Genomic DNA, 27,348 nt, shown 5'->3' with positions numbered 1-27,348 from the left:
GATTGAGAACCCAACCCATTCCTTTTGAAGTTCAAAGACATTAATCATACATGATATATTACTGTAATCTTGATCAAAACCAGACGATAGGAAAGGACAAGGCAGTGTTGTCGGGGAAAGGGGAGTCTGGGCTGGCAATGTGGACTCAATACCAGAGTTTAGAGAATCAGAGTGTGTGCTGACATGGGCTCACAGCACCTGTGATCTAGCCTCCCGGTGCCGTGGACACCCAATGAGTGTGAAGTAGAAGGAGCACATGGTTGGAAGTTGAGTTTTCACTTGGTCTTAAGGCAACAGGTAGAGCTCCACAGCAGTGAGTCATTAACACTTAAAAAATTAGAGGGCTGTTTAGGTCCCCAAAGTTATCAACTAAAAATCTATATTACCAGGATTTCAGCAAATGATAATTTGCTTTCAGCGGTGTTGGGGAAGGGACTGGGCTCACCAGGAGTGGGACTTCCATGGCTGGCAGTGATATCTGTGTTCCACCACTGGGGGCAAGGAGTGGCCATAGAGGAAGGCAAGATCAGCAGGTGAAGTGGTCCAGAGGTTAGCAGACATTGTGTTTGTATATGAGGGTTGTGTGCACCTTGGTTGTACCTTTCCTAGTTATTAGTTGAAGGCAAGGAATGAGAACTGATTCACAGACAGGTGTAAGCTATTCTGGCAATACTTAGGAGTGTTTACTTAGGGCAAGAGAAACTTAAGGAGACTAGGTTTTTTCTTAATTTGACATGTTTGGGTTTGGTGTCATAATTCAGCTGTTAAAGAAAATGTTGAGATCACATGTTCTTGAGGTCTGAAAATTTGGATAACAGAAACCTATAATAAAAGTGAATAAAACAGATCTTTGAAAATATGAAGACTTTTTCCAATCACGCTAAGGACAGTCACATGCAGTCATGAAAACTGAGACTCTACAGAGAACAGAGGAGAAACATGTTTTATTTGAGACAAGTTTTATTTGAAACACAAGCTTTATTTGAAACAAAAGCTTTATTTAAAAAAGGCTTCATTTGAAAAAGTTTTATTTGATACAAAACTATTTATAGGCATTCTGGAGACTCTCCTATACAGGCAAAAGAAATTAGATCATACATGCAATAGAGCAGAAGAAATGCTTTATTTGGAAAGAACACTGCTAAAACATCTAAAAAGTTGGCATTATATGTGATTACAAAGAAAAGAAAACCCATTCAAGAAAGGTGACATATTCAATGTGAAAGAAATTAATATGTAAATGACATGGACCGTGGTCTGTGAAGACAACCTTGCCATATCTTATAATTGGAATCTTACTGAAATTGCAGACAGGAGATTCAGTTTCTATTCTGGATACTCTGCCTTAAGATACGAAGCCTTGACATCACTACATCCCAGTCAGCATAAGCTCCTTCCAGATGGCGAGATATCTCTGTTCCTGCTTCATAGCTACATCGGCCATGAAGTAAACGCCAGTTATCAAAAGTAATCACATCACCTAGACAAAAGATTTTTTTCAACATGAATAATCATGAATTTAAATGATTTGCAGACCTAGAAAATATAAAATGCAAAATAACATTGCTACTTTGTTCACATCGAGAAACAGTATGTTTGTTTGTCTCGTTTTTTTGTTTGTTTCAAGTTTTTATCTAAATTCTAGGTAGTTAACATATAGTGTAATATTTGTTGCAGGAGTAGAATTTAGTGATCCATCACTTCCATAGTGTTCATCACAACCAAGCGCCCCCTTAATACCCGTCACCCGTTTGGCCCACCCCTCCTGCCCACTTCCACTCCATCAACCCTCAGTTTGTTCTCTGAAGAGTCTGTTTTATGGTTTGCTTCCCTCTCTCTTTCTCCCTCCCCCATGTTCGTCTGTTTTGTTTCTTAAATTCCACAGATGAGTGAAATCATATGGTATTTGTCTTTCTCTGACTGAAAACTGTGCACTTGCTTTTTCACAGAACTTAGGCCATTGGACGCAAACTGCTTTAGACCTTTTGACATTTAAAGTACAGGCATCTGTAGACACTTTTATAATTTCTACTTAAAATATTATCTTTGTGTAAAACTTTGAATTGTTCTTCCCAGTTGTTATTTAGAAATGTTTATTTACTTAGAAAGGTTTATTTCCAGTTTAACAGCTTCAAATAATTAAAAGGATAATGACTTGGTTTGCCTTCTATGTTCCCAGTATTTTGTGTGCATTATTTCCAAGCCTCATAAAAATCCCGAGAAGAGTGTGAGCTCTTCTTTTTGTGTGAGAAAACTGAGGCTCCAGGAAGTTGAGGGATTTGCCTGAAGCTATACAACCATTAGACAGTGGAGCTCGGATTCCAATTTCTATTTTTTTTGGTATTTTTCTCTCCTGGTATTTCAATTTTATATGTTACTGCTCTTAAAATCAGCCTGTGGAGCCTGCATATCAGTGGATTTATAGAGGTTTCTAGTATTACTTTATGATGTCAAAGATCAATTCAAAAAATAGTCAGAAGTAAAAGCACCTTCCACTTGGCCAGGTCAACAGTAGAGAGAAATTCTGTTTTTACTATAGATATGGAAAGCCTCAAGTTTGAGGTCACTTCACTGAGTAGAGATGGTCAAGAACAAACACAATGCTTTCTGTTCCTTTATTTCAAGTAGCTGGACTACAAATACTGCTTATTTCAGGTAGCACTCTCTCTGCCAGACCAGATAAGCTAAATGAGTACACACGACCCATGTACCTCATGAGTGAGAATCATGGGGATACTTTCACTTGTTTACTGGGATAGAAGAATTAAGTCGAAGCCGCAGTTCATATTGACTGGCTATCGGCGCAGAAAATATAAGTCATCTGTCTTGACCTCAGACATGAGATTTCATTTGGCTTAGAGCTTGTCTTTCACATACTTTTTCTTTAGGTTGGAGGTTATTAAATTTCGGTGTGCTTAAAGGTTACCTAGGAGTTTGTTAAGAATGAGTATTTTTAAGTCTGGAGAGGCGGCCGAGCAGGGACAGGGGCTGCTGACAAAGATTCCGTTATAAGGGTTCCACACGCTGTATCTGAGAAAAACTGCTCGCGATACTGCTCTACGTGGTTAAGGTTAAAGAACATCCATGTTTTCAGTTGTTTAAGAAAATGTGTTCACTGACCTGGATTCATCTTGAAAGTAAACTTGGATTCCTTACAGTTCATGAGGTCAACAAACTCCCTCAGAGCAGCATAAAAAGGCTGAACTCTTTCAACAGGTACATCAAATGCCGTGTCTCTGGTTGCATTATTGAAGTTGATGCGAACCACTTGGCCTTTATCATCTAATCTGTTTTTTAAAGAGAAAAAAAGTTAAAAAGCCATGAGGTATTTATTTACATTTCTGAGGGTCAATTTGTCTTGGAAGATGTGTCTGAAATACAGTATTAAAGAATCCAAAGACATGTACAAAAGGTATTAAGGCTAGCTGTGGTATGATGTGCTCATTTGTTTTTTATTCATTCATTTATCAGTTTTTAAAAGATTTTCAATCCAGTATAGTAACCCACAGTGTTATATTAAGCTTCATGCGTATCCTGTAGGGATATGGCAACCTCTACATCCACTGCTCATCAAGATGAGAGCGCTCTTAATCCCCTTTACCTACTTCGCCCATTTCCCAACCCCCCTCCCCCCGGCAGCCAACAGTCTGTTCTCTGTAGCTAAGAGTCTGTTTCTTGGTTTATCTTTTTTTCTTCGGCTTGTTCTTAAATTCTACATAGTGTAATTACTGCATTGTGGGGTAATTCTATTTTTAACTTTATGAGGAACCTCCGTACTGTTTTCCACAGTGGCTGCACCAGTTTGCCTTCCCACCAACAGTGCACGAGGGTGCCTTTTTCTCCACATCCTCGTCAACACTTGCTGTTTCTTGTGTGTTTGATTTTAGCCAGTCTGACAGGTGTGAGGTGATAGCTCATTGTGGTGTTGATTTGCATTTCCCTGATGACGAGTAACGTTGAGTATCTTCTCATGTTGGCCATCCATTTAGCAGGTATTTTTTGAAACCTTACTACGTAAGTGCCAGAATGATTCAAATTAACTTAAAATAAATGTTACTGAAAGATTCCAGTTATTTTTTTTATATTTTGGGAAATGAATTCATTCCTCATTCTTTAAAATAGTAGCTTTTATGTATTAAATATTTTTAATGTTACAAATTCATGGTCAACCACTTTATTAGGGTTTTAAGTATAATTTTTTTGAAGCATGATTGGGAGGAATGATCTATTTTCTAAAAGTGTGAAATTCACTGTTCTAATTCAACCCTTAGTTTACAGGTAGGGAAACAAAGACATAGAGAAAAGAAGAATCTAGCCTGGGATATGTTCTTTGTATCTCTCTATCTGTACTATGTATCTTAGTATATAGGCTTCTAGAAAACCAATACTCTATCTCATTTAATATTGTATTCTCAGCACTTAACATAGAGCCTGCACATCATAGGCCATTAATAAATATTCATTGCATATGTGACTCTCTATACTTTTTTCAGTACCCTGGGAGAATACCAAGGTCTTTTTAGTACTTTTGAGATAGTATATTGTGATTTCTCTACCCTTCCTTAGAATATGCATCATAATCATGACAATGTAGGGTAATATTACTTTCGATGTAAAAAAAAATACCATTATTTTCTAATTTAAGCTATGCTTGTTATAACTAGCACAACATAAGCACTGTTTCCACACAGAAGCAAAAGGAAGATATATTGTTAAGCTTATCGGGAAGGTAAACTTTCAGTCAGTCCTAAAGCATCTACCAACTCTATCCTTTCTTTAGATAGAAGAAAGGAAGGATGGATAAAAACTGAAGGTGAGCAAGGATGGTGGCAAAGTGCCTAGAGTTGTTCCTGGGCCGGCCCAGGAGGTGGTACTATGAGCCTACAGCTGACAGGGATCCAGACCTGATGGATCAAACCAAAGAGACTGCTGCATGTACCCAGGGACTTGGTGACGCTGATTTGGAGTCTAGATCATACTTAGCTGACCAATCACACAGAGTGAACCATTATCAACAAGTCAGGGTATAGGAAGAAAACGTGATTGCCTGTGGCATATAAATTGTGGCCCTCTGGGTCCCTCTGCTTTGTGACTCAGATTAATATTCAATTTTCTGAGCCAAAGGTAATTGTAACAGTAAACTCTAAGAACTGGTCGTTAGCCACAACTCTGCTTTTTGATAGTGACAGAAAACCACCTATTGAAACCACACCGGGGAAAGAAAGTGAAAAAAGGAACAGGTTTTCAATAAGGCTCTTGGACCCTTAAAACCAGAATTTACATATATTGATTAAAAAGCAAATATGACTGAATAGGCAAGGAGTGCCCTCCCTCCTTCCCCCATCCTTTCCACACAGATGAAGAATACTCCGTGGCCTGCAGGTTGCGGCTTTCTGAACAAAGAGTCAAGGAAAAGGTCAATCATCGGAAGAGACTGTGGGCCTCCACAAAGATCTGAGTGGCACAAAGGGCAGTGACTGACCTTTCAATTGCCCTGTTAGAATTTACACTGTGGGTTTCAGACCCTTTCACAGTTTCTAAGGCCATTTTGTCTTTTAATCTTAAGATTCTAGCCTCATTGCTCCTGATTCCCTTTCCCTCCACTCTCCCTATGCTATTTTCTGTACATTTAATGATGACACCCTTTGTGCCGTCCACTGTGTTACAGACAAGGTTGTCATGACTTTAAAACTTCTTGGGGGTCTTCTACACAAGCCACTCAGGCGATCTGTTTCTTTTTTTCATTGACATCGTAATTCTTTGATGGAAATGGTTGTGCTAATAATGAGTGCTCCCTTTTGGAGTTCATGTGTGTATCCTCACATATCAATGAAAGAAATTTTGTGACTCATCAATTTAAGGAAAATCAGAATTGTGTACCCCATGAACCATTGTATTACACTTTCATTTCCAAAAAGTTCACATATATAGGCAATACTAATCAATATTTTCTCTTTGTGTGTGAGAGAGAGAGAGCGAGAGAGAGAGATCAAGAGAGAGACAGTCTCTGTCTCCTTTTGCCTGATGTTTACTTTCTATCTGAGAAAACAAGGCACAAATTCATTATTTAGCATTTTTCAGCAATGACATGAGGGGAAAAGAAAGAAAATTTAGTTTTGAGGTCTAGAGAAGACATTATTTTAGGGATTGAACAATGTTAGAGGAGCTGATTGGTTGATATCTTGAAGGTCAACCTAAAATGCAAAACTGAGCCTCATTACGCATTCTGTGTGCAGCCACAGAATGAAATGGAGGTCCCAATGCAGGGTTACATGCTAAGGAATGGGTAAAAAGCCTCCAAAGATGAGGAGTAACTGGTTACATACTAGCAATACATAAGGGGCAAACATTTAAACATAAACCAGCATCCCAATGACTGCAAATCAGCAAAAGCAAAATGTCATCAGTGATGCCAACAAAAGAACCCAGTGAAAGGACTGTAGAATCAGTTCCTGCCATCAGAGTTGGTGACGTGACTGTTCCTCGTTAGTTACAACAGTCTGTCTCATTGAGAGATGGGACTACTTGAATTTGTTGTATGTCACTGTGGTGTTGCCCACATCACATTTTACTGGAATCTGCAGGAAAAATTTATTTCACACTTTAGAAGTGTCTCGAATCTTGCAAATTGATTATGTTGCCTCCTTCCTTTGGTCTGTAGAAACTCAGAGCTGAAACTGAAATCTATCACTAGTAGTTGTGTTGGACTTTATAGAATTTTAGCTGCTAAAAGTTATTCTACTCTTTCAGAGCCAGGCAGGGGAAGTCTATCTATTGTCTCTATAATTCCCACTTCGGTTGTATGTGGTAGGCATTGCTATTACTCCCTTTGTACTGGCAAAGAGACTGTAGCTTAGCAAGCCTGAGTCACTAGACCGTGATTGCACCACTAACCAGGCAAAGAGTAGGAGCAGTGTTCATGGGATTGAACTTGTAGCCATGAGGGTGCACTGCTGTAGCTCAGTCTCACCATTATTATTTTTCCTAGTTTCTTTTTCTGTTTACTTTTCATTATACTGAATTGTACCCTAATTCTGCCAGCAGCCTCTAAGATCTTTTTGTACTAGATAGGACATAAACATCTCAAAGGAGTTAAAAATTTAAGCATGAGGAATATTAAATTAACCCAAACACACAGACAACCAAATCCCTCAATTAGTTGAAAACCCTATTCGTTTCACCCCCTGTTGTTTAAAAATACATTTTAAAGTGGATTAACATTAACCACTTGCTATTCTCAGGGATATCCCCGAGACCTTAACACTTGACAATGGCCAAATTCTGGAATTCTACTCCAAAAAATAACAAAGACAAATTATGATTCGGATGATGAACATTCAATTAATCTCACTCAATAACGAAGGGTTTATTTGTTCTGCCTCCGCTCACCAGCCTTGCAGAATCTGCAATTATATTCTGCCACAACAAAATTATGCAATCTGTCATGGATTTTTAAGGTAATTTTTGAATAGTTAAAACCCTCATGTTAAAACTAGGAATCCAAGAGTTATTTCTTCTCTTTTTCACTGTGGCCACTGACTCTCAGAGAACATGATTCTGAACTAGAATTTATTTTTGATGGCTCTCTTTCTCTCACACTCTTCATCCCATCTGTCAGGAAAATATGCTGTTTCAACCTGCAAAACACATCCTTAAGCAGTTCTCCACACTGCCTCTCCCACCACGTGGGCTACTCATGTTCAAGTTACCCTCACCTCTAGCCTACTGTCCTGCAGTGGCTTCCTGACTGGTCTTCCTGTTTCTGTCCTTCCTTTCTTCACTATATTCAGCACAACAGCCACGGTGACCCATTTAAAATGTAAATAAATTTTATTTATTTGTTTTTTTAAATAATAATTTTTATTATGTTATGTTAGTCACTGTACAGTATATCCTTAGTTTTTGATGCAATGTTCCATTATTCATTATTTGTGTATAACACCCAGTGCAACATGCAATATGTGCCCTCCTTAATACCCATCACTGGTCTATCCCAGTCCCATACCCCCCTCCCCTCTGAAGCCCTCAGTTTGTTTTCGGTAGGAGAAGGAAGGGAAGAATGAAGGGGGGATAAACAGAAGGCGGAATGAACCATAAGAGACAATGGGCTCTGGGAAATAAAATGTAAATAAATTTATATAAATATAAATGTCTCTCTTCTGCTTGAAATCTCTCAGCAGCTCCCTATTTCACTGAGAGTGAAAGGCAATATGGTTTTAAACAATGGATAACAAGGCTCAACATGAACTTACTCCCATCTGACCTCCTCTCTTAAAACTCTGCTCCACACCAGCCTCCTTGCTGTCCTTTGAACACCAGCTGTGCTCTTAGAGGCTTCTTAGGACATTTGCTTTAGCTGCTTCTGGAAACGACTCCTCTTCTGGGAGTCCTTCGCTCCTTTAAGTTTTTGCTCAAATACCACCTACTCAGGAAAGCTTTTCCTCACCACACATAAATAGTGCAAGTTCCATCTTCCCTAAGTCTTTGGTTCTACAGATTCCCCTTATTCTGCCCTACTTCTCCTTTTTTTCTTAAACACTTAAAAAATGTTTTAACAGTCACTGTAATTTACTCATTTGTTTTAAAATCTCTAATTTCCTCTTCCCCCATTAAATTTAAGCTACATGAGGGCAGGAATCTTTGTTTTGTCTACGGATATATTCCAACCAGCAAGAAGAGTGGCTGCTCTCAATAAAAACTTGTTGAATGAATAAATGAAGTCCGTATGTTTATATAAGAAAGATGAGTTTGCATATTTGGTATTTGATTATTTGTTAAGTGAGTTAATTCTCATATTATCTGGCTGTTTCTACTAAAAGAAGAACACAGACTCAACTCTAAAATTGGAAACACCCCTATGACCCAACAATTGCACTACTAGGATACCCAAAGGATACAACAATAGGGATTTAAAGGGGTACATGTACCCCGATGTTTATAGCAACATTAGCAGCAATAGCCAAACTATAGAGAGAGCCCAAATGTCCATCAACTGATTAATGGATAAAGAAGACATGGGAGGGGTGCCTGGGTGGCTCAGTCGGTTAAGTGTCTGCCTACAGCTCAGGTCATGATCTCAGGGTCCTGGGATCGAGCCCCATATCAGGCTGTCTGCTCAGCTGGGAGTCTGCTTCTCCCTCCAACTCTCCCTCTGTGCCTTCCCTTTCTCTCTCTCTCTTTCAAATAAATAAAGTAAAATCTTAAAAAAAAGAAGATATGGGAAATATACACAATGGAATATTACTCAACCATCAAAGAGAATGAAATCTTGCTATTTGCAATGACTTGGATAGAGCTAAAGTGTATTATGCTGAGTGAAATAAGTCAGTCTGAGAAAGACAAATACCATATGATCTCACTTATAGGTGGAATTTAAGAAAGAAAATAGATGAACATATGGGAAGGAGGGCATAAGGGAGAGAGAGAAATAAGCCATAAGAGATTCTTAATGATAGAGAATAAACTGAGGGTTGATGGAGGGTGGTGGGTCAGTGATGGGCTAGATGGGTGATGGGTATTAGGGAGGGCACTTTTTGTGATGAGCACTGGGTGTTGTATGTAAGTGATGACTTACTGAATTCTACTCCAGAAACCAATATTGTGCTGTATGTTAACTAAGTAAAATAAATAAATAAATAAATAAATAAATAAATAAATAAATAAAATTGGAAACACTCCAAAATTCATGAACTGAGGTCTGATTAAATAAATCATGTCCAGGAAAGACAAGGTAAGATAATTCTCAAATAAAAGGATAGATTTGTGGCCTTCGTAAATACTTGGGAAAATTATGTCAAAATAACGTTAAATGAAAAAATAATAGGGGCGCCTGGGTGGCACAGCAGTTGAACGTCTGCCTTTGGCTCAGGGCGTGATCCCGGCGTTATGGGATCGAGCCCCACATCAGGCTCCTCTGCTATGAGTCTGCTTCTTCCTCTCCCACTCCCCCTGCTTGTGTTCCCTCTCTCGCTGGCTGTCTCTATCTCTGTCAAATAAATAAATAAAATCTTTAAAAAAAAACTTATTAAAAAAAAGAAAAAATAAAATGTTCTATGTAGGGAAATACGATTTTTGTTGGCATCAATTTAGGCAGACATTCCTGTTTCATTCTCAGCCCATGTGGTTCAAATGAGTTTGACTTTGCTTCAGAGATGAACATGTAATCCAGGAATGGCCAATCGGAATTCTCTGACTTCCTGGCCATGGTGATTGCTTCAAGGATAGACTTAAAACTAATCTGGCAGTGAGTCATCTAGTTTTGTTATAACTATTGGGAAATAAGGGCTTTCTGTGTATGTGATTACCAGCTCTGAGGACAATGAAAATGCAGAGCTTCTATTGACATCTTTGAAAAGCAGACCAACACAGAGGATGGCAAAGCTAAAAGATGAAGAAAAAAAGAGATCAACATCAGATGACATTTTTATCTATCAGATCTACCTAATTTGAGTTAGATTCTTTTCCCTTCTGGCTGAAAGGATTCTGACTACTACAATCACACTGATTATAATTCTGTAGAACTTGTATGTAAGAAAAGTCAAGCATATATAAAGTCTTAGTTATTTCTCTTATACTAATTAGGAAGAGAGAGTTCATGGAATTTGATAATGATTTTTTTTATGGTGAAAAAATTTTTTTTCTTTTTCTTTCTAAAATTGGATTAAACCGTTAATAAAAAGTAAGCTCTGGAGTTAATCGAAGCTTTCTTCTGTTTAAGCTTTAGGTTTAGGGTAATGAGGATTTGCAGTCAGGTATTTAATTGCTATGGGAAATGTAGAAATAGTACTTACTCTATAATCTTGTGTTTGGATTGTACAGAGAAATCACAGTAATCCACTCCAATGTCTGTAAAGTCCACAAAAGTGGAGGACAAAATCTGGAATGCTCGAGGATTTTTTTCCTTGAGCTTTCGGCATACATTAAACCCATCTACAATTTCTGAATCACCCCCAGTGACTGTTTGTTTTATGCAGTGCAGAAACTGAACCTGTAAAAAGAAATAGAGAAATGTGTTTTAAAATGGTAAACGTTTACATCTTTTGACACTGTTAAAGATTCAGAAAGTTATGAATGCAATAAAGTCAACAAACTCCCTAAATCTCTTTTGTGTCAGCAGGGAAAAGGATTGGAGAGAAAAAGTTGCTTTTAACTAATATTCTATAGTTCAAACCTTGTTTCAGGGTGAGACATGAACACAGGCATGATAATGTTCATTAGTAAACCAAAGGCACAGATCATAATAGCTATAGGGAGGGAACACTTCATGCTGGAGCATTTACTCACTTCATTTTGGCTTTATAGGGGAGGTGGGCTTTAAACTGGGCAAAGGAGGATGGATAAGACTTTGGATATGCAGAGCAGAATGGAGAGAGCAAATCAAGTGCAGTGATAATGGATGTGCAAAAATGCACACCTCATTAGGTATCAAACACTTTGGTCACAATAGAGGTTCACAACTAAAAGGAAGAGATCCAGTTGAAAAGGTCATTGAAGCCCTCATTGTGGAGTCTTGAATGTCAGATGAAGAATATTGGACTTTCTCTTGTGCATAGAGGGGAACTGTTAAAGGGTTTTACATTACAGATGTAATGTAGCCAAGACTGAGTTGAAGAATATTAGTCCAGTGGTGTTACATAGGATACGTTTTTTTTAGGGGGGGAATTAGTGAGACAGGAACTACTTGAGAGTTAAATAAGACAGTTCAGGTATAAGGATAAGAAGGGAATGGAGGTTGGGTGGGGCTATGAGGATGGATAAACTCAAGAAACATTGGGAATAAGACACCAAAAGGATAGTTATTTTTACTAAGATTTAGGGAGAAATGTTCAACATTGTTTCATTTTGAAAAGCAAAAACTAGTAAAAATTTAGAAATACATTTTTTGGATGGAGGTTCTATGACTTCGTTAGTTAGCATGAGTGAGTGGTTTTGAATACCTAAGTTTAGACCCAGACTTTTTTGCTTAAAGAAATGAACACTATTCAGCTGTGAAAACTTTATTCTCAGTTAAACAAAAATAAGAAAAGAGGCAAATATGATCAAACATCCAGAATAGGGGGAATATGAGTGGGAAAAATATCCATTTGGCTTGGTTATTTCTGTAAAGGGTCTAGAACAGTGCTGTCCATTCGAACTTTCTGCAGTGACTAAATGTTCTTCTATGCTGCCCAATACGTAGACATTAGTCCCACATGGCTATTGTGCATTTGAAATGTGGTCAATGGGACTGAAGAACTGCATTTTAAATTTTATTTATACATAATTAATTTAGATTAAAATTTAAATGACCATATATGGCTAGTGCCTACTGTATTGGATAATGCAGATCTAGAACACAAATCTTGCCTTCTTCCCCAAACCGCACACATTTTTTCAATATTTTAAATCTTATACATACTTGTTCTCAAATTATGATTGTACATTTATCAATTCCTCACCACAGTCCTTAGAATTTGGTGCTTTCATATCCATTTTATGGCTGAAGAACCTGAGACCCAGAAGTGAAATAGTTGGTCAGCTAGTACGAACTCAGCCACACATGGTAAAACTGACATTCAAACCTTTGTCTATTTGCCTCAAAATCATCACACAGTGAGTTCCTTTTCCATAAAACAGGGAAATCCCTTTACGGGACTCTTAATAGTTTAGTATTATGCGGTGTGTGTATATATGTGCTTTGTAAACTCTAATTCCCATTTCAGGTTGATTATGCCTCATTTTCTGGTGTTAGGAGAGAACTGGTCTACATTAAAAATCGTTCCAACCTTAAACTGATGCCAGTTTTTTAAGCTCGAAAAAATGTGCATAAGCTGACCAAGTCATTGTAGAAAACTGTCTCATCGCCAGGGCGATGAAGGATGAAGTGGCATGATTAACAGGAGGATGAACTGGAAACCTCAACCTCAAGTCTACCAACAGAAGGCAAAATAATGGTATAACTCTTTGAGAGAATCAGTGTTCTTTAAATCCTCTCAGATTTTGCCATAATGAAGTCACAGAATATTTCAATATAAATCTTTAAAAAAGATCGATTGATGTCTTTTACATATATGGCAAGGCCAGTAATAATCTTCTTTTATATATTTATATTTTAATGCAATCTTATGAAAGAAAAAAGATGATGGTGCCAGACAACCCTTCCATCACCTAATTCAAACAGTACATATGGACCTGATGTGTATAAAACCAAATTCTGTTTCATGTAATTCATTTAGAACCAAAAATATTTTCTTTCTAGATGTTACTTTATGGCAGCATGGGACTTTTGGCCCAAAGACAGTGAGCAAAGGAACATCCGTGTTTCTTTAAAGATGTGTCACCTTATCCCTGCCCCACATGATCCAAACTGATGAAATTCAACTCTCAACAAGTAACTCATTATTCAGATCATCTGTACTGACAAGAAAAGTGACTTATTCTATTTGTTATAAAAAAAAAAAAAGCTCAAACTTTGGTACAAAGACCCCTGAATGATTCAACGGGGTCTTGAATGATGGTCAAGATGGAAACTTGACCAATAGCACAAATAGCTGCCTACATTCTAATTATTCTCCTACTACAACCTAGAGATTTTAGGAATCATCTTTCACTTAAAAAGCTTCTATCAGGTCATTTATCTTTGCATGTTTCATTCACTGATGGAGATAGGTACAGCTTTGTGGTGTTTCTTTGCCTCTTTATAGCATATCTGTGAAGTCTCTATTACGTGAAAGGTGCTGGCCTAAGACTTGAAATGTGGTCAATGGGACTGAAGAACTGCATTTTAAATTTTATTTATACATAATTACATTAGATTAAAATTTAAATGACCCTATATGGCTAGTGACTACTGTCACACATCAGGTCCATATGTACTGTTTGAATAGATAGAGAGAAGTGGAAGATTCAGTTCCTGTACTTAAAGAGTTTGTAATGTCTGACAATGTCTATGTTCACGTTATATAAATTATGGTAATTAGAAAGTCCAACTCAAGACCACCATGGTATGGAAAAAAAAAATCTAGACAGAGGCCTGGGTTCAGTTTTAAGTGTCCCTTTAGTCACATGTCATTCAGCGAAAGCATTTAATGTTTAATGTTGCTGTGTGTCATTTTGTCATCTAACATAGAAAGACATGATCAATCGTCTACCTTACAGGAATGTTAAGAGGGAGCAGACAACGTAATCTATGTAGCAATATTTTGAAAAAGTATAAAATGCTATAAAAATGTCAAGCATTATATTATTTCAAGAATTTTTACAAAGCCAGGTAATCACTTTTCCTTAGGCTTTCAATTTTAACCTGGAAACAAAACCTAAACTCATAAAAAAATAGCAGATAATTAAAATATTAAATTAGAATCTTTAGTTTTCTAGTCTAATTTTTACAAAAGATTTTATTTATTTGTCAGAGAGAGAGAGAACACAAGCAGGGGGAGCAGCAGGCAGAGGGAGAAGCAGGCTGCAAGGAGCCCAATGAGGGACTTGATCCCGGGATCTGGAGATCATGACCCGAGCCAAAGGCAGACAATTAACTGACTGAGCCACTAAGGGGTCCCTTCTAGTCGAATTTTTAAAATTTTATTTCGTCCAACTTCTCCAACCTATCTTTGGTAGATGAATTGAGCTGATTAGTTTAGCTTTTAACTCCCAATGTTTTAGAGACTCTCTGGGGCACGTTTAGAACAAATCACATTGTGTGTCCTCTGTGGCCCCTCATCTCCACCCAAAAGTGACTATAGGAGTCATTTTACTATCATCATTTTGTTAAAAAAAAAAAATCATGTGGTGTTTTACAGTCAAGAAAATAATTTAAAATGTGTGAAGTTCATACTGGCAAGGAAAATGGTTAACAACGAGGGTGCAGAGAAAATTTGTTCAGTCAACATGATGGAAAAAAAGACTAATTTTGATTTTGGCCCACTTTGCCTTCATTAACTAAGAATTGCCCCGAATGTCCACTTCTCCTTACTTTTGAAGATACAGATTTCTGTGTGGTTATTGCATTTAATCCCATTTAGCTATAAAAATAGGAAGAGGAGATAATGCTAAGTGAAATAAGTCAAGCAGAGAAAGACAATTATCATATGGTTTCACTCATTTATGGAACATAAGAAAGAGGAAGATTGGTAGGAGAAGAAAGGGAAGAATGAAGAGGGGGTAAACAGAAGGGGGAATGAACCATGAGAGACTGTGGACTCGGAAACAAACTGAGGGCTTCAGAGGGAAGGGGGGGTAGGGAAATGGGATAGGCTGGTGATGGGTATTAAGGAGGGCATGTATTGCATGGTGCACTGGCTGTTATGCACAAGTAATGAATCATGGAACATTACATCAAAAACTAAGGATGTACTGTATGGTGACTAACATAACAAAATATTATTATTTAAAAAAATAGGAAGAAAATATCTTTTCAAAGGCAGTGTCCTGACCATTTATTTCTTGGTTTAGCAAAATGATGCTTTTGTAAGTATGTTGCTGGTTTAGTAAAAGGGCAATTTTGTAAAAATGTAGTGGCGGAGTGTCCTCCCGGAAATTGTCCTGGAGGGTTTGTAGCTCCATGCTGAACAGGTCTCTCCCTGAGGAGGAATCTGATAGGTGGGAGTAGACGATTTCCAAAAATAACCATGGTTATTTTGCTCTCTGCATTTCCACCTCTTGAAGCTGGGCTAACCTATTATGACTTCTTTAGAACAATGAAAGATGGCAGAAGTGACATTGTGCTGATTACTAATGTTTGTCTAAGAGGCCCTTTACATAAAGGCTTGCGCTCTGAGAATTCATATAAACCTGGGCTAGCCTTCTAGAGGGTGATGGATCAAGTGGAGCAGAGACAAGCCACCTTAGGTTGTCCGCCCAGGTCAACCAGTTTCCAGTGAGCCCAACAGCAGAACTGCCCAGCTGAACACAGCCCAAACGGTAAAAACGTATGCTAAGTAAATGGCTATTCTTCTATTTATTTTTTTAAAAAGATCTTATTTATTTAGTTAAGAGAGAGAGAGAGAGCACAAGCAGGGGCAGTGGCAGAGAGAAGAGCGGGCTCCCCGCTGAGCAGGGATCCAGATGTGAAGCCCGATCCCAGGACCCCAAGATCATGACCTGAGCCAAGGGCAGAAGCGTAACTGACGGAGCCACCTGGGCATCCCAATGGTATTTTTTTAAGCCACTAAGTTATGAAGTGGTTTTTATGCAGTGATAGCTAACTGATATGAATGGTGGCCATGGAACTTTATGGGAAAACCCTACATTGTGTTCTCTGGTTTCATTTTCTCTTTTAACTCTCTTGGGAATGGTAAATATGCAAAAGGACAGCAAGATGTCCTGCTATCGTAAAATTTGTCCAGGCAAAGCAAAAAGTGCCAATAGTTATTTCCAAAAGGAAACAAAGAAATATTTTTTTAAAAATACACCAAAATCTTTTATCCCTTGGAAATGTCAGGCTATTCAGGATTTAGGCACAGAGATTTTGTGTTTGGATTGTGCTTGAAGAAGATCTATGTAGGATAAATTAGCTAGTGAAACCTATAGTCTGTTAGACTCAAAATATAGGAGGATATTTGTCCTTGGCCTGCCTTGTGGAAAATATGTTGAGGCTCACCTTACCCCAGGTGGATGATGGAGGGCTGGATAATCAGTGTGAAAGCTTAGCTTCCCGGTTGTGTAAGCCACATTGTTTGCGTCAATTTTGTCTTGCACTTGCCAAGTATGTCTGTAAAATACAAGAAACATATGTTTAAACGGGCTGTCAGTAAGCCAGAGGAAATGTGTTAGAATGAACTGGATACATGGGGGAAATGGAAACTTTTCATTTTATGAAATAATTACCATAACGATGTGAGCCAGGAAGAGAGCCTGACCTTTCCTTGTCCAAAGTTACCATTTGAGAGTGTGCACCTCCTCCTTTCTTGTCTCTTCTCCAGAGAAAAGTACATTTACACATTAGTCTATCCCACAGAGTTTATAAAGAGGTATGTGTGGGATTGTAGGTCATGTTTTTAAATAGCTTAGTGCATTTAAAATCATTTATTGAAGTGAAATTCACATAACATGAAATGAACCATTTAGTGGACAGTTCAGAGGCCCTTAGGACTTTCACCATGTTGGTAAGCATCATCTCTATCTACCTAGGTACAAAACATTTCCATCACTCCACACGGAAACCTCTCACCCATGAAGCATTTTCTTCCCATTCTGCCCTCCTCCCAGTCCCTGGCAAACACCAATATGCATTCTGTCTCTAAGGATTTATCTATTTGGGATATTTAATATAAGTGGAATCATATGTGTGACCTCTTGTGTCTGGCTTGTTCTACTTAACAGAAGATTTCTGAGATTCCTCCATGATGGTCCATGTATCATTACTTCATTCCTTTTTATAGTTGAATAATATTTTCTGTACGGATATGCCACAATTCGTTTATTGACTCATCAACTGATGGACATTTGTACTATTTCTACTCCTTGGCTGTTATGACTAGTGCTGGCATAAGCATGTCTGTGCATTTACTTATTTGAGCCCCTGTTTTCAATTCTTTTGGGTAATGCCTAGGAGTGGAATAATGGAATTATACCATAATGCTATCTTTAACTTTTGAGGAGCTGCAAAACTGTTTTCCATAGTGGTTGGACCACTTACATTCCCACCAGCAATATGTGAGGCCTTCAATTTCTTCACATCCTCATCAACACTTGTTATTTTCTGGGTTTTGTTGTTGTTGCTGCTGTTGTTGGTTTTAACCATCCTAGTGGGTGTGAGGTGGTATCTCAAAGCTTTGATGCGTATTTTCCCAGTGGTTAATGATGTTGGGCATCTTTTCATATGCCTGTTGGCCATCTGTATATTTACTTTGGACAAATGTCAGTTCAAGTCCTTTGCCTATTTTTAAATTGAGTGGTTTGTCCTTTTGTAATTTCTATGAGCACTTTAGATAGTCTGGATACTAGACCCTTAATAGATATATGATTTGCAACTATGTTTTGCCCTTTCTGTATGTTGTCTTTTCATTATCTTAGTAATGATCTTTGATGCTCAAAAATTTTAAATTTTGATGAAGTTCTATTCATCTATTTTTGTTGTTGTTTGTGCTTTTAGTGTTATATCTGAGAATCCATTGCCCAATCCAAGGTCATGAAGATTTACCCCTATGTTTTCTCCAGAGAATCTTATGGTTTTATATGTAGGTTCTTGATCCATTTGAGCTAATTTTTATATAATGCGTGAGGGGTCCAACTTCATTCTTTTTGCGTGTGCATATACAGTTGTCCCAGCACGGTTTGTTGAAGGGACTGCTCTTTCCCCATTGAAAGGTTTGGGCACCCTTGTTAAAAATCAGTTAGCCATAGATGCATGGGCTTACTTCTGGACCCTCAGTTCTATTCCAGTAGTCTGCATGTCTTTATCCCAGCACCACAATATTTTGATTACTATAGATTTGTAATAAGTTTCGAAATAAGGAAGTATGAGTCCTCCAAGTTTGTTATTTTTTTTTATTGTTTTGGCTACTCAGAGCCCCTTGCAATTTCATATGAATTTGAGCATTGCTTTTCCACTTCCACAAGAAAGCCATTGGAATTTTGGTAAGCATTGCATTGAATCTATAGACGTCTTTGGGTAGGAATCACATCTTAACAATATTACATCTTCCAATCCATGAATGCAGAATGTCCTTCCATTTATTAGGTCTTCTTTAATTTCCTTCAGCAATGTTTTATAGTTTTTGTTTTATGAGTTTTCACCTTCTTGGTTAAATTTATTCCTAGGTATTTATTCTTATGGATGCTATTGTAAATGGAATTTTTTTTCAATTTCTTTTTCAGATTGTTCGTTGCTAGTGTATATAAACACAACTCATTTCTGTGTATTGCTCTTGTATACTGCAACTTTGCTGAAGTCATTTATTAGCTCTAATAGCTTTTTCGTGTGCATTCTGTGGGGTTTTCTATATATAGGATCATGTTATCTATGAATAAAGATAGACTTACTTCTACCTTTCTCATTTGGATGCCTATATTTCTATATCTTGCCCAACTGCCCTGGCCAGAACTTCTAGTACAATGTTGAATAGCAATGGTGAAAACCAGCACTCTTGTCTTGTTCTTGATCTTAGAGGGCAGTTAATGAATATTTATTTTATTTTATTTGAACTTAATGAATTTTTAATTATACTCGTGTAACTATTACTCAGATCACAAAATATAACTTTAAGGTTATATGTCCCTTCCTAGCCACAATCTCATCTCTCTCCAGAAGACCTGGAAGAAAAGGAGAAACACGAATTTCTGGGAGATGTATTTTAGGGAGAGGAATCTGAGGTGAAACGTAGGGTTTCTTCCCCATTCTTTGGAATTGAGGATGAAACTATTTGGCTCTGTTTTTGTTTTGTTTTGTTTTGTATTTCATCTAAATGTAAAATGGAGGGGCCCGCAGGTGGCTCAGTCAGTTAAGCATCTGCCTTCAGCTCAGGTCATGATCTCAGGATCCTGGGATTGAGTCCCACTTCAGGATCCCTGGTCAGTGGGGAGCCTGCTTCTCCCTCTGCCGCTGCCCCACCCTCCCACTCGTGCTCACTCTTTCTCTCTCAAATAAATTTTTTTAAAAAATTTAAAAAAATAAATTTAAAATGAAAAGCCTGGTAAATCTTTCACCAAAATTTAAAGAATCATCTCTATGTGGCCATAAGTCGGAAAGAGACCCAGTGAAAGAAGAATATGTATAGCCTGCTGCAACTCATTTCAAATATGAGTCAGACAATCCATTATACTATAGTAACTGCAGCCAGGAAATACATGTTCTCTATGGACCTCATGCCACTCTGTGACACAAACCTAATGAAGATTCTGCCTGTTGTCACCATGAGCATTCCAACAATAATCAACATGGAGGAAAGCTTTTAAGGATACAAAGAAAGTAATTTCATCAAGTTGTAGAATCTATAATATCTTCTAAAAGATGATGCTTTTGACACTGTGGACAGGAAATGACTATATTTAGAGTTTCTTTTCAAGATTGATGATGGTTTTGCATTGATTCACCCACATTCCCTTTCCTGGTTCCTCCTATGATCAGGGGTAAATTCACTGAATTTTCATGCAGCCAAGAGCTGGCTGAGATTCAAGGTGCATGTTTCAGCCAGGGAACAGATTTTTCCTTTATTCGACGTTAACTGGCTTCTACAGGGATGGGGCCTGTGACTTGGCATCATTGAAGCAGTTCTCCAGCCCTCTGTGCTAACTGGCAGGGGATAATAAATATTTTTCAGCCCTAAAGTGTCTTAGGCACGGTGTGGGATATGTAGCCTAAAAGTCTATGCTCGCACATAATGATAAATCCCAGGAAAGGGGCTTGCCAATTCCAGTCATAAAACATTCTCATCATAGTCATAGCGTAAGTCTGGAAAAATCCTAGAAATGTCATCTGATCTACCTTTCTACCTCCTTATAGAAATGAATCATGCCAAGAAGACTGCCGCTGATTGTTTATGACCCTAAACTTTCACGTATCCCTATCCTTCTCAAATCCAAAGGAAAACACAGCAGAAATAAATGCAAATGGGACCCATTGGCCTGTGGAGAAACTGTTTTTTAAAAGCCCACTTGTGGGGCCTGAGTGGGATGAAGGTTGTATTTATAGGCATCTTTCATTAGAGGCAGGTTCTAATGCCCCTCCAAGTAAAGCAACTCAAGCAGACCATCAGGAACTGCATCATGACCGGAGCAGAGGTGCAGGACCCGGGGTTTTCTAAGACCGAAGGGGCAGGCTCAGCATAACATCTTAGCCAATTGCTATAGACGTGCCTGGTATTGTGCTGGGACAGGCGATTGAAACTGTGCTCGTAATCCTGTTTTTGCCAGAGATCCTATTTTAAACAAATCTAGGTATTTCCACTGAGCTACTCGTGTCATTCTCAAAATCGGATAAACCAAAACACAGACTCTTAACTCTAGAGAACAAACTGATGGTTACGGTCGGGAGGTGGGTGGGAGGATGGGTGAAATAGGGCATGGGGATTGAGGGTACACTTATCACGATGCACACTGAGTGATCTACAGAATTGTTAAATCACTATATTGTACACCTGAGACTAATATGATACTACATGTTAACTATACTGGAATTAAAATTAAAAAAAAAAGAAATTTCTATTTTCCATTTAAGGATTTTGTCAGAAGCTCCACCTGTACATCAAAATCATGATTTTTAGAGACGATTTTGTGGTCTTGGTTTGAATACTTATTCACTAGATCCATCCCACTCTAGATGCCAGTCATAAATATTCATGATATTTCATGAAATTAATAGTGTTCTGGGACAAATCTGAATCCTTTAGTGTTTAGGGAATGCTTAAATATTGTTTTTGCTAGATTTGTTCTTTATACCCTTGGTGATAGATTTTATAATCTTTTGGTTAGTGGTTCACACCTGGAAAATCATGCTGGATTTATTTTTAATCTTGTTGTTTTTTGAAGTACGACTTATATGAAAAGATGTTCTATAACTGCGACCTGGATTTCTTATCACCAACAGCTACGATCTCTAACGTAGCCTGCTATAAGTTGCTCTCATCAGGTAACAGAAGAATGCCTTCTTTTGACTATCATCACTTGTCCTGTTGGATCTAAAACATAATGCTCATGTGTCATTTTTATTTTTTAAGTTTTAACATAGACAGTTATCTTCTAGGGGCACCTGGGTGGCTCCGTTGGTTAAGTGTCCAACTCTTGATTTTGGCTCAGGTCACGATCTCAGGCTCCACACTGAGTGGAGAGTCTGAGGTTCTCTCTCTCCCTCTCCCTCTATCTTTCCCCTCCTCTGCTCTCTGACGCACATACATGTGAGCACATGCTCTCTCTATCTCAAATAAATAAATCTATAAACAAATCTTAAAGAAGCTTATATCCTAGCTAAAATAAACAGAAACCTTTATAATCATTCAAAGGAATATTATACTGTGTATCATTTCTTTTTTTTTTCTATTTATTTTTTATTTTTTCAAAGATTTTATTTATTTATTTGAGAGAGAGAGAGAGAGCGCAAGAGTGGGGGAGGGAGAAGCAGACTCCCCACTGAGCAAGGAGTCTGATACGGGTTTCAATCCTGGGACCCTGGGATCACAACTTGAGACGAAGGCAGACACTTAACTGACTGAACCCCCAGGTGCCCCTATCGTTTCTAACTGTAGTTGAAACACATCCACATATACCTTCCCAGATGCAGTCACCCTTCTGAGCTTCAGATATTTATTCTTGCATTATCACCTGTTAGATACACACAGTGGGCCAGGAACTAAGGATGAAGGTGTGAACAGAGCAGACATGGTACTTGGACCTCATGGAACGTACAGTCTATGGGAAAGAAAAATCAGTGTGACTTATCTTCCAAAGCTAAAGTACAAGGTGTTATGAGAATAAAGAAGTGAAGATTAGGTTAAGACCTGAAGATTGAGTAGGATTTACCTAGAAGAGTAAAGGTCATTGTGGGTAGAAGAAATAGCATGTGAGAAGGCCTGGTGGAGGGAGAGAACATGACCTCTCAAGGGAAGTGAGAGAAGTCCAATATGGGCTGGAGTGGGGATAGTTTGCTCTATGGCTATTCCCAGCTTTGCTTCAAATTTCTGCTTCCCTTCTTTTCTGTAAAGTCTTACCTAAAAGAATCTCATTACATTAGGGAACTGAGTTGAAACATACTCTTTATCTTATAGCATTTAACCCACTGCCAAAAATATTTGTTGAATGAAGGCATGGACTATAAACCAGTAAATTGTGTTATTTTCCCAATTGTCTGGCTATCAACTTTAATCCTGGCCAAAGCTATATGTTTTAGATATATTAAATTATGAATAATTTGGCCACTAATCATTTCTGTTGTCTGATTTCTAGGGAAAGTGTTACGGTTGTTTGTAAACAATACTTGGCAAAATTGCTAGAGTTGTGTTTTAAAAAGCCATTATCTTTTCAGTTCTACTTATATTATGGACACTCATTTACATTGAATTTATTCCTGAAAATGAAAAACTCCATACCATTCTTGGTGAGAATTAATATCCCCACTATAAACTAGAAGAACAGAAGTAACCTGTCTGATATCTAGCATTGCTCTGACTCAATCCATTAAACTCGTATGGAAATCTCCATGAAGCATAGATACAAAGTAAACAAGGAGGGTCCTGGGGTGATGATGGTGACATAGTTCTTAATCTCTCTGAATTTTCTTCGTAGGACATCTAGTGTGCAAACCCCAAAACTCAGGGCAACATCCACATCAAAATTAGGTGACGAGATATATCCATAAAGCCCAAAATAGGAGTAGGAATAGAGACAGACTTTCCGAAGTCACAATATGCGGTATCAGAAATGGTGCAGAGGAGGAAGCAGAGGGAAGCAACTAGGTACTGGACGGATCTGAAAAACTCCCAGATCACGAATGGACAGTTACTGGTGCCTGCAGGAGGACACCAAACAATGGTATGTTCACATTGCAACATAGCTGCCTATGAGAGGTCCATGGTAAGGGACTGGATTAGTCTGGGCCTTGGGAACTCGCCTAACAGACAAAACCCTCATCCATGATGAAGCTTCCTTCTGAGAAAAAGACCCCAAACTGAGCAGTCCAGGGACAGTAAGGACAAAGGAAAAAGAAGTTCCAGATAAAAGTAAAGGAGAGAAACCAGGAGGTCTTAGAAATTAATCAGCCGTTGTTTGGAAATACAGCTTAAAACTATAATAAAGGTTCTGAATCATATCTCCTTTTCATAATTAAGAAAAAAATCACATAAAAATGAGAAACATCACGTGATTAAAGTTTAGTTTCATGAAGTTATTTTAAGACAAAAAGAGAATGAATAACAAAATAACATACCTATAGATAATACATGCCAGAAGGATATTCCCCCAAAGATAAAAAATATTCTAGTTTTTCTATTTCTAACTTCTGTTTTTCTGTTTATACCTACTAACACTCCATTTCTGAGTTTCTAACTCTGATATGTTATTCTTTCATATAGTGTATCATTTCATTCATGTCTTCTGGACTCAGGAATGGAGTGTTATACTCAGAAAGGAAAAATTTTAAAAATCATTAAAAATGAAGACTAAGCTAGAAGGGATATGCAATATAGAATAAGCCCAGCAGATAACGCCTTTAATATACACACAATAGGAGTCCTCAAAAGAAGACATCCAAAGTAAGGAGAACAAATATTAAGAACTATAATTCAAAAAAAAATTCTTGAAATTAAAAAAAAAAAAAGGTTTGAAACATTGAAAGACCAAACCATATGCTCCCTGAGAAAGTTGCCCCAGAGCAACCAACACCAAGATAGCCTGTAAAATTGCTGGTCTTTAAAAAGAAAATCTTTTGGGCGTCCAAGTAAAAATATCAAATTATTTATAAGGGAAAGAAAATTAGATTACCAATAAAACTGTAGTGACATATTAAAGATGACGTGAGCCAAGAATTTTATATTTAGCCAAACTGATTTTCAAGTATAAAGATCTTAAATTGCTGTCAACATGCAAGAATTTAGAGAATATTGTTCTCGTGGGGCCTTCCTGAGGAATTTACAAGAGAATAGCATTCAGACAACCAAACTGAATACAGATATGTTCACACAGCACTGGTGCTAAGTAGTAAATTTACTTACTAACAGAATTAGTAATAGGAGAGAAAAAAAAAGATATAAAAAATCTAAAAAATTGGGAAACCAGACTACTGACAAGGGATGCACATTTTGGTGATAATATTCTAAATCAGGAAAACAAGATAGTGAATACCATAAAATGCAGAAGAGCTGTTACATTTGGGGAAAAAAGAGAGGTTTGTGATTGCTTGGCATATGTGGATCGGCTCCAGAGTGACTGGCGATGTTCTATTTCTTGACCTGGCTGGTATTTCAAGAGCATGTGTCTTACAAAAATTCATTTAGGTATATATCTGTCTTATGTAATATTTCTGTGTCTGGATTGTATTTTACCACAAGAAGTGGTTTCTTAAATTTATTTTGAAAGGTTAAAAATACTCCCAATAATAAAAATAAAGACAAGTAGTGATAGAAAGATGACAACTGCCTCTAAAAACATAAAGAAAAAAGTTATAGCAATTTCCTCCAAAATTCTAAAGTCTTTCATTATGAAAAACTAAGAATGCAGTGCATTGCAGGAAAAAATAAAAAAGCTTATGAGAATTCCAAATTAAGCATATTTAATTTTTTGGAGGTGGTAGGTCAAATTGTGCTTAATTTATTTCAACAGAACAGGAGCTAGATGCTGGTTTAGATTTTTGATGTGAAAGATTAAAATATGAGCCTCGTTTTCTCTTGTCACAAGTTATCTGATTCCTTGTCAACTGTCACTTTCCCTTTGCATAAACAGTTGGCTATAATTTGAATTTAATAGATGGGATGGGAATGAATATTCTGGTGCTGTTGTTATGAATTAGTTTGAGAAATTTCTATATCACCCTGTTGAAGGGTTCCCTGGTATCTGAGCTATGAATACGAGCGGAAGCCACATTTGATAGTTAATAATTCTTACAGCATTAGGAACTATAGGGGGAGTACTAGATAAACCGCCATAGAAGTACAGTGCCAAGGAAAGGCTGCAGGCTGTTGAAACAAGTAAACCTGGGTTTGAAGCCTGATTCTTCTGCCTCGGTTTCCTTATCTCTAAAATGGGAATAATGGTTCTTATTGGAATTGTGAAGATTCAAGATAATGACCATAAAGCATGGAGTTCAATACTTAGCACATAAAAAGTGCTTAACAGAAAATTATTTTGTCCCATCCCAATACTAGTTACCTGTCCTGGATGCTCGGAGGAAAACCAAGGAGGCAAGTGGGAGTCAGGGCTTGTGGAGAAGCAAGTGGTTTACTAGGGTCTCATAATTTCCTCAAGTGATTTCTAGGGGAGCATGAGACACGGAAATTATTTTTCCTTTTCATTCATGAGATGACCTCAGACTCAAGTGGTTTTGCTGGCAGCAACTTTAATTACTGCAAAAGCAAGTATTACAAAGGGAACCCCAGGGACTGTCTTTTGGCTGATAACATGAGCTGGGGTTCACAATGGCCGAAAGAACACAGCCTGTTACTCTGCTTGGGAACCCCTCATATTCACAAGAACACACATTTTAAAGGTTCTCTCCCCCCTACTCAAACACTAGGGTCAGTACTAAATCTAAAACAACTCATTAAGAAATCCCATTGTGAATTTTTTACAGTAGGATGGAATTACAATTAGATTCAGAACTCAGACAGGTTTTCTTTGTTTTCTTCCCAAGTCTAAATTGCCTTTAGGTTGGTTTTTCATAACTCAGAGCCATTTTTATTCAAGAAGGGCTATGTGGTTCTCTCAAGCATTTTCTTGGCTAGAAATTTCACCAAAATGGGTAAACTTGTTTTTTCTTTCCCTGTTGAGTCTCCACACTTCACAAATGTTTTCTGGTAGCATGTATATCAAACAAGTAGCTGTTTCAAAGTCAGTTTTGGAGGCAGTGCTAATGATAGAAGCAATTTCAAAGGGGGCAGAAGCCAAGGAATAATAATATTTTTCACTCATATACCCCCAATCTCTAATACAACCGAATGTGTGAAATGCTGCTGGGCTGGCTTACAGAAATGCTAGCAGAAATCCAGTGAATGCTGGAAAGGATATATTCTTGTATTCCCCAGAGGCCATTTCAATATTGTTAATTCCTAACTGGCCTGGCTGGTGTACTTGACAAACAGCCCACTAGAAACATTTTTGGTTCAACATGACTTTATTCATCTGATGAAGCCTGCATGCAAGGCGCTCATGCAGATGCGAAACTGGGCAGCAGTAGTAGCCTCTTACATTTTCCAGCAAACTTTCATCTAAAGGTTTCAAAGGGCGTGCCAGGTATTAAAAGATTCCTGTAGGAAGAGAGAAGCAAGTCCTCAGTAGAGGAGAATCAGAGAGCTCCAGGAAATTACATGAAAAGCTTAGATCACCTTCTCACCTACACATAGCCAGTGGTGGAGCCATGATCAACTGTGTTTCTCTTTTGGTCCTATGGGCAGCTCTCCGGGCAGTAATGTAATGCAGATGCTCTGGGGCGTTGGGTTCCCAACTCTCCCCCAGTTTTTAGGAATGAAGTGTTCCAAAGTCTTTATTTAAACTTTTCCACTACAATTTGTAACCTTGTAAGTTTTATTCAGTAATTGAACAGCTTCTATGCTTGTCTCCACAAGATAAAATTTGACTACTACCAAGATCCACTGAGTTCCTTTTACCCCTTTTCCTCATTGTCACTATTTTATTCCTGATGTTGGTGTTTCAGAAAAACATATTTTTCATTTTCACCTCATTATTCTTATTAGTCTAATCCCTGCTACAAGGGTTAATGCAACTTGCTTA

General features: G+C 37.8%; 2 protein-coding genes across 6 annotated transcripts in view; one reads left to right on the top strand and one right to left on the bottom strand.

Annotated features, from left to right (window-relative positions):
- The window catches only part of CCDC34 (coiled-coil domain containing 34), a 260,224-nt gene that overhangs the window by 201,037 nt on the left and 31,839 nt on the right, over positions 1–27,348 (top strand). The gene's annotated exons all lie outside the window — the stretch shown is intronic.
- The window catches only part of BBOX1 (gamma-butyrobetaine hydroxylase 1), a 51,451-nt gene continuing 25,032 nt past the window's right edge, over positions 930–27,348 (bottom strand). Inside the window, exons 4-7 of the mRNA XM_045808596.2 lie at positions 16,582–16,687; positions 10,791–10,987; positions 3,121–3,287; positions 930–1,480 (exon numbers count right to left, since the gene is read on the bottom strand). Coding sequence (XP_045664552.1) covers positions 1,320–1,480; positions 3,121–3,287; positions 10,791–10,987; positions 16,582–16,687 — 631 coding nt within the window. The 3' untranslated portion in view covers positions 930–1,319. The remainder of the gene's footprint in view (positions 1,481–3,120; positions 3,288–10,790; positions 10,988–16,581; positions 16,688–27,348) is intronic.

The sequence above is a fragment of the Ursus americanus genome, chromosome 24, assembly GCF_024610735.1.
Source record: "Ursus americanus isolate L20-20 chromosome 24, mUrsAme1.1.p, whole genome shotgun sequence".
NCBI lineage: Eukaryota > Metazoa > Chordata > Mammalia > Carnivora > Ursidae > Ursus > Ursus americanus.
Note: the sequence above shows the minus strand (reverse complement) of the source record. Positions and strands in the feature narration are given on the sequence as shown.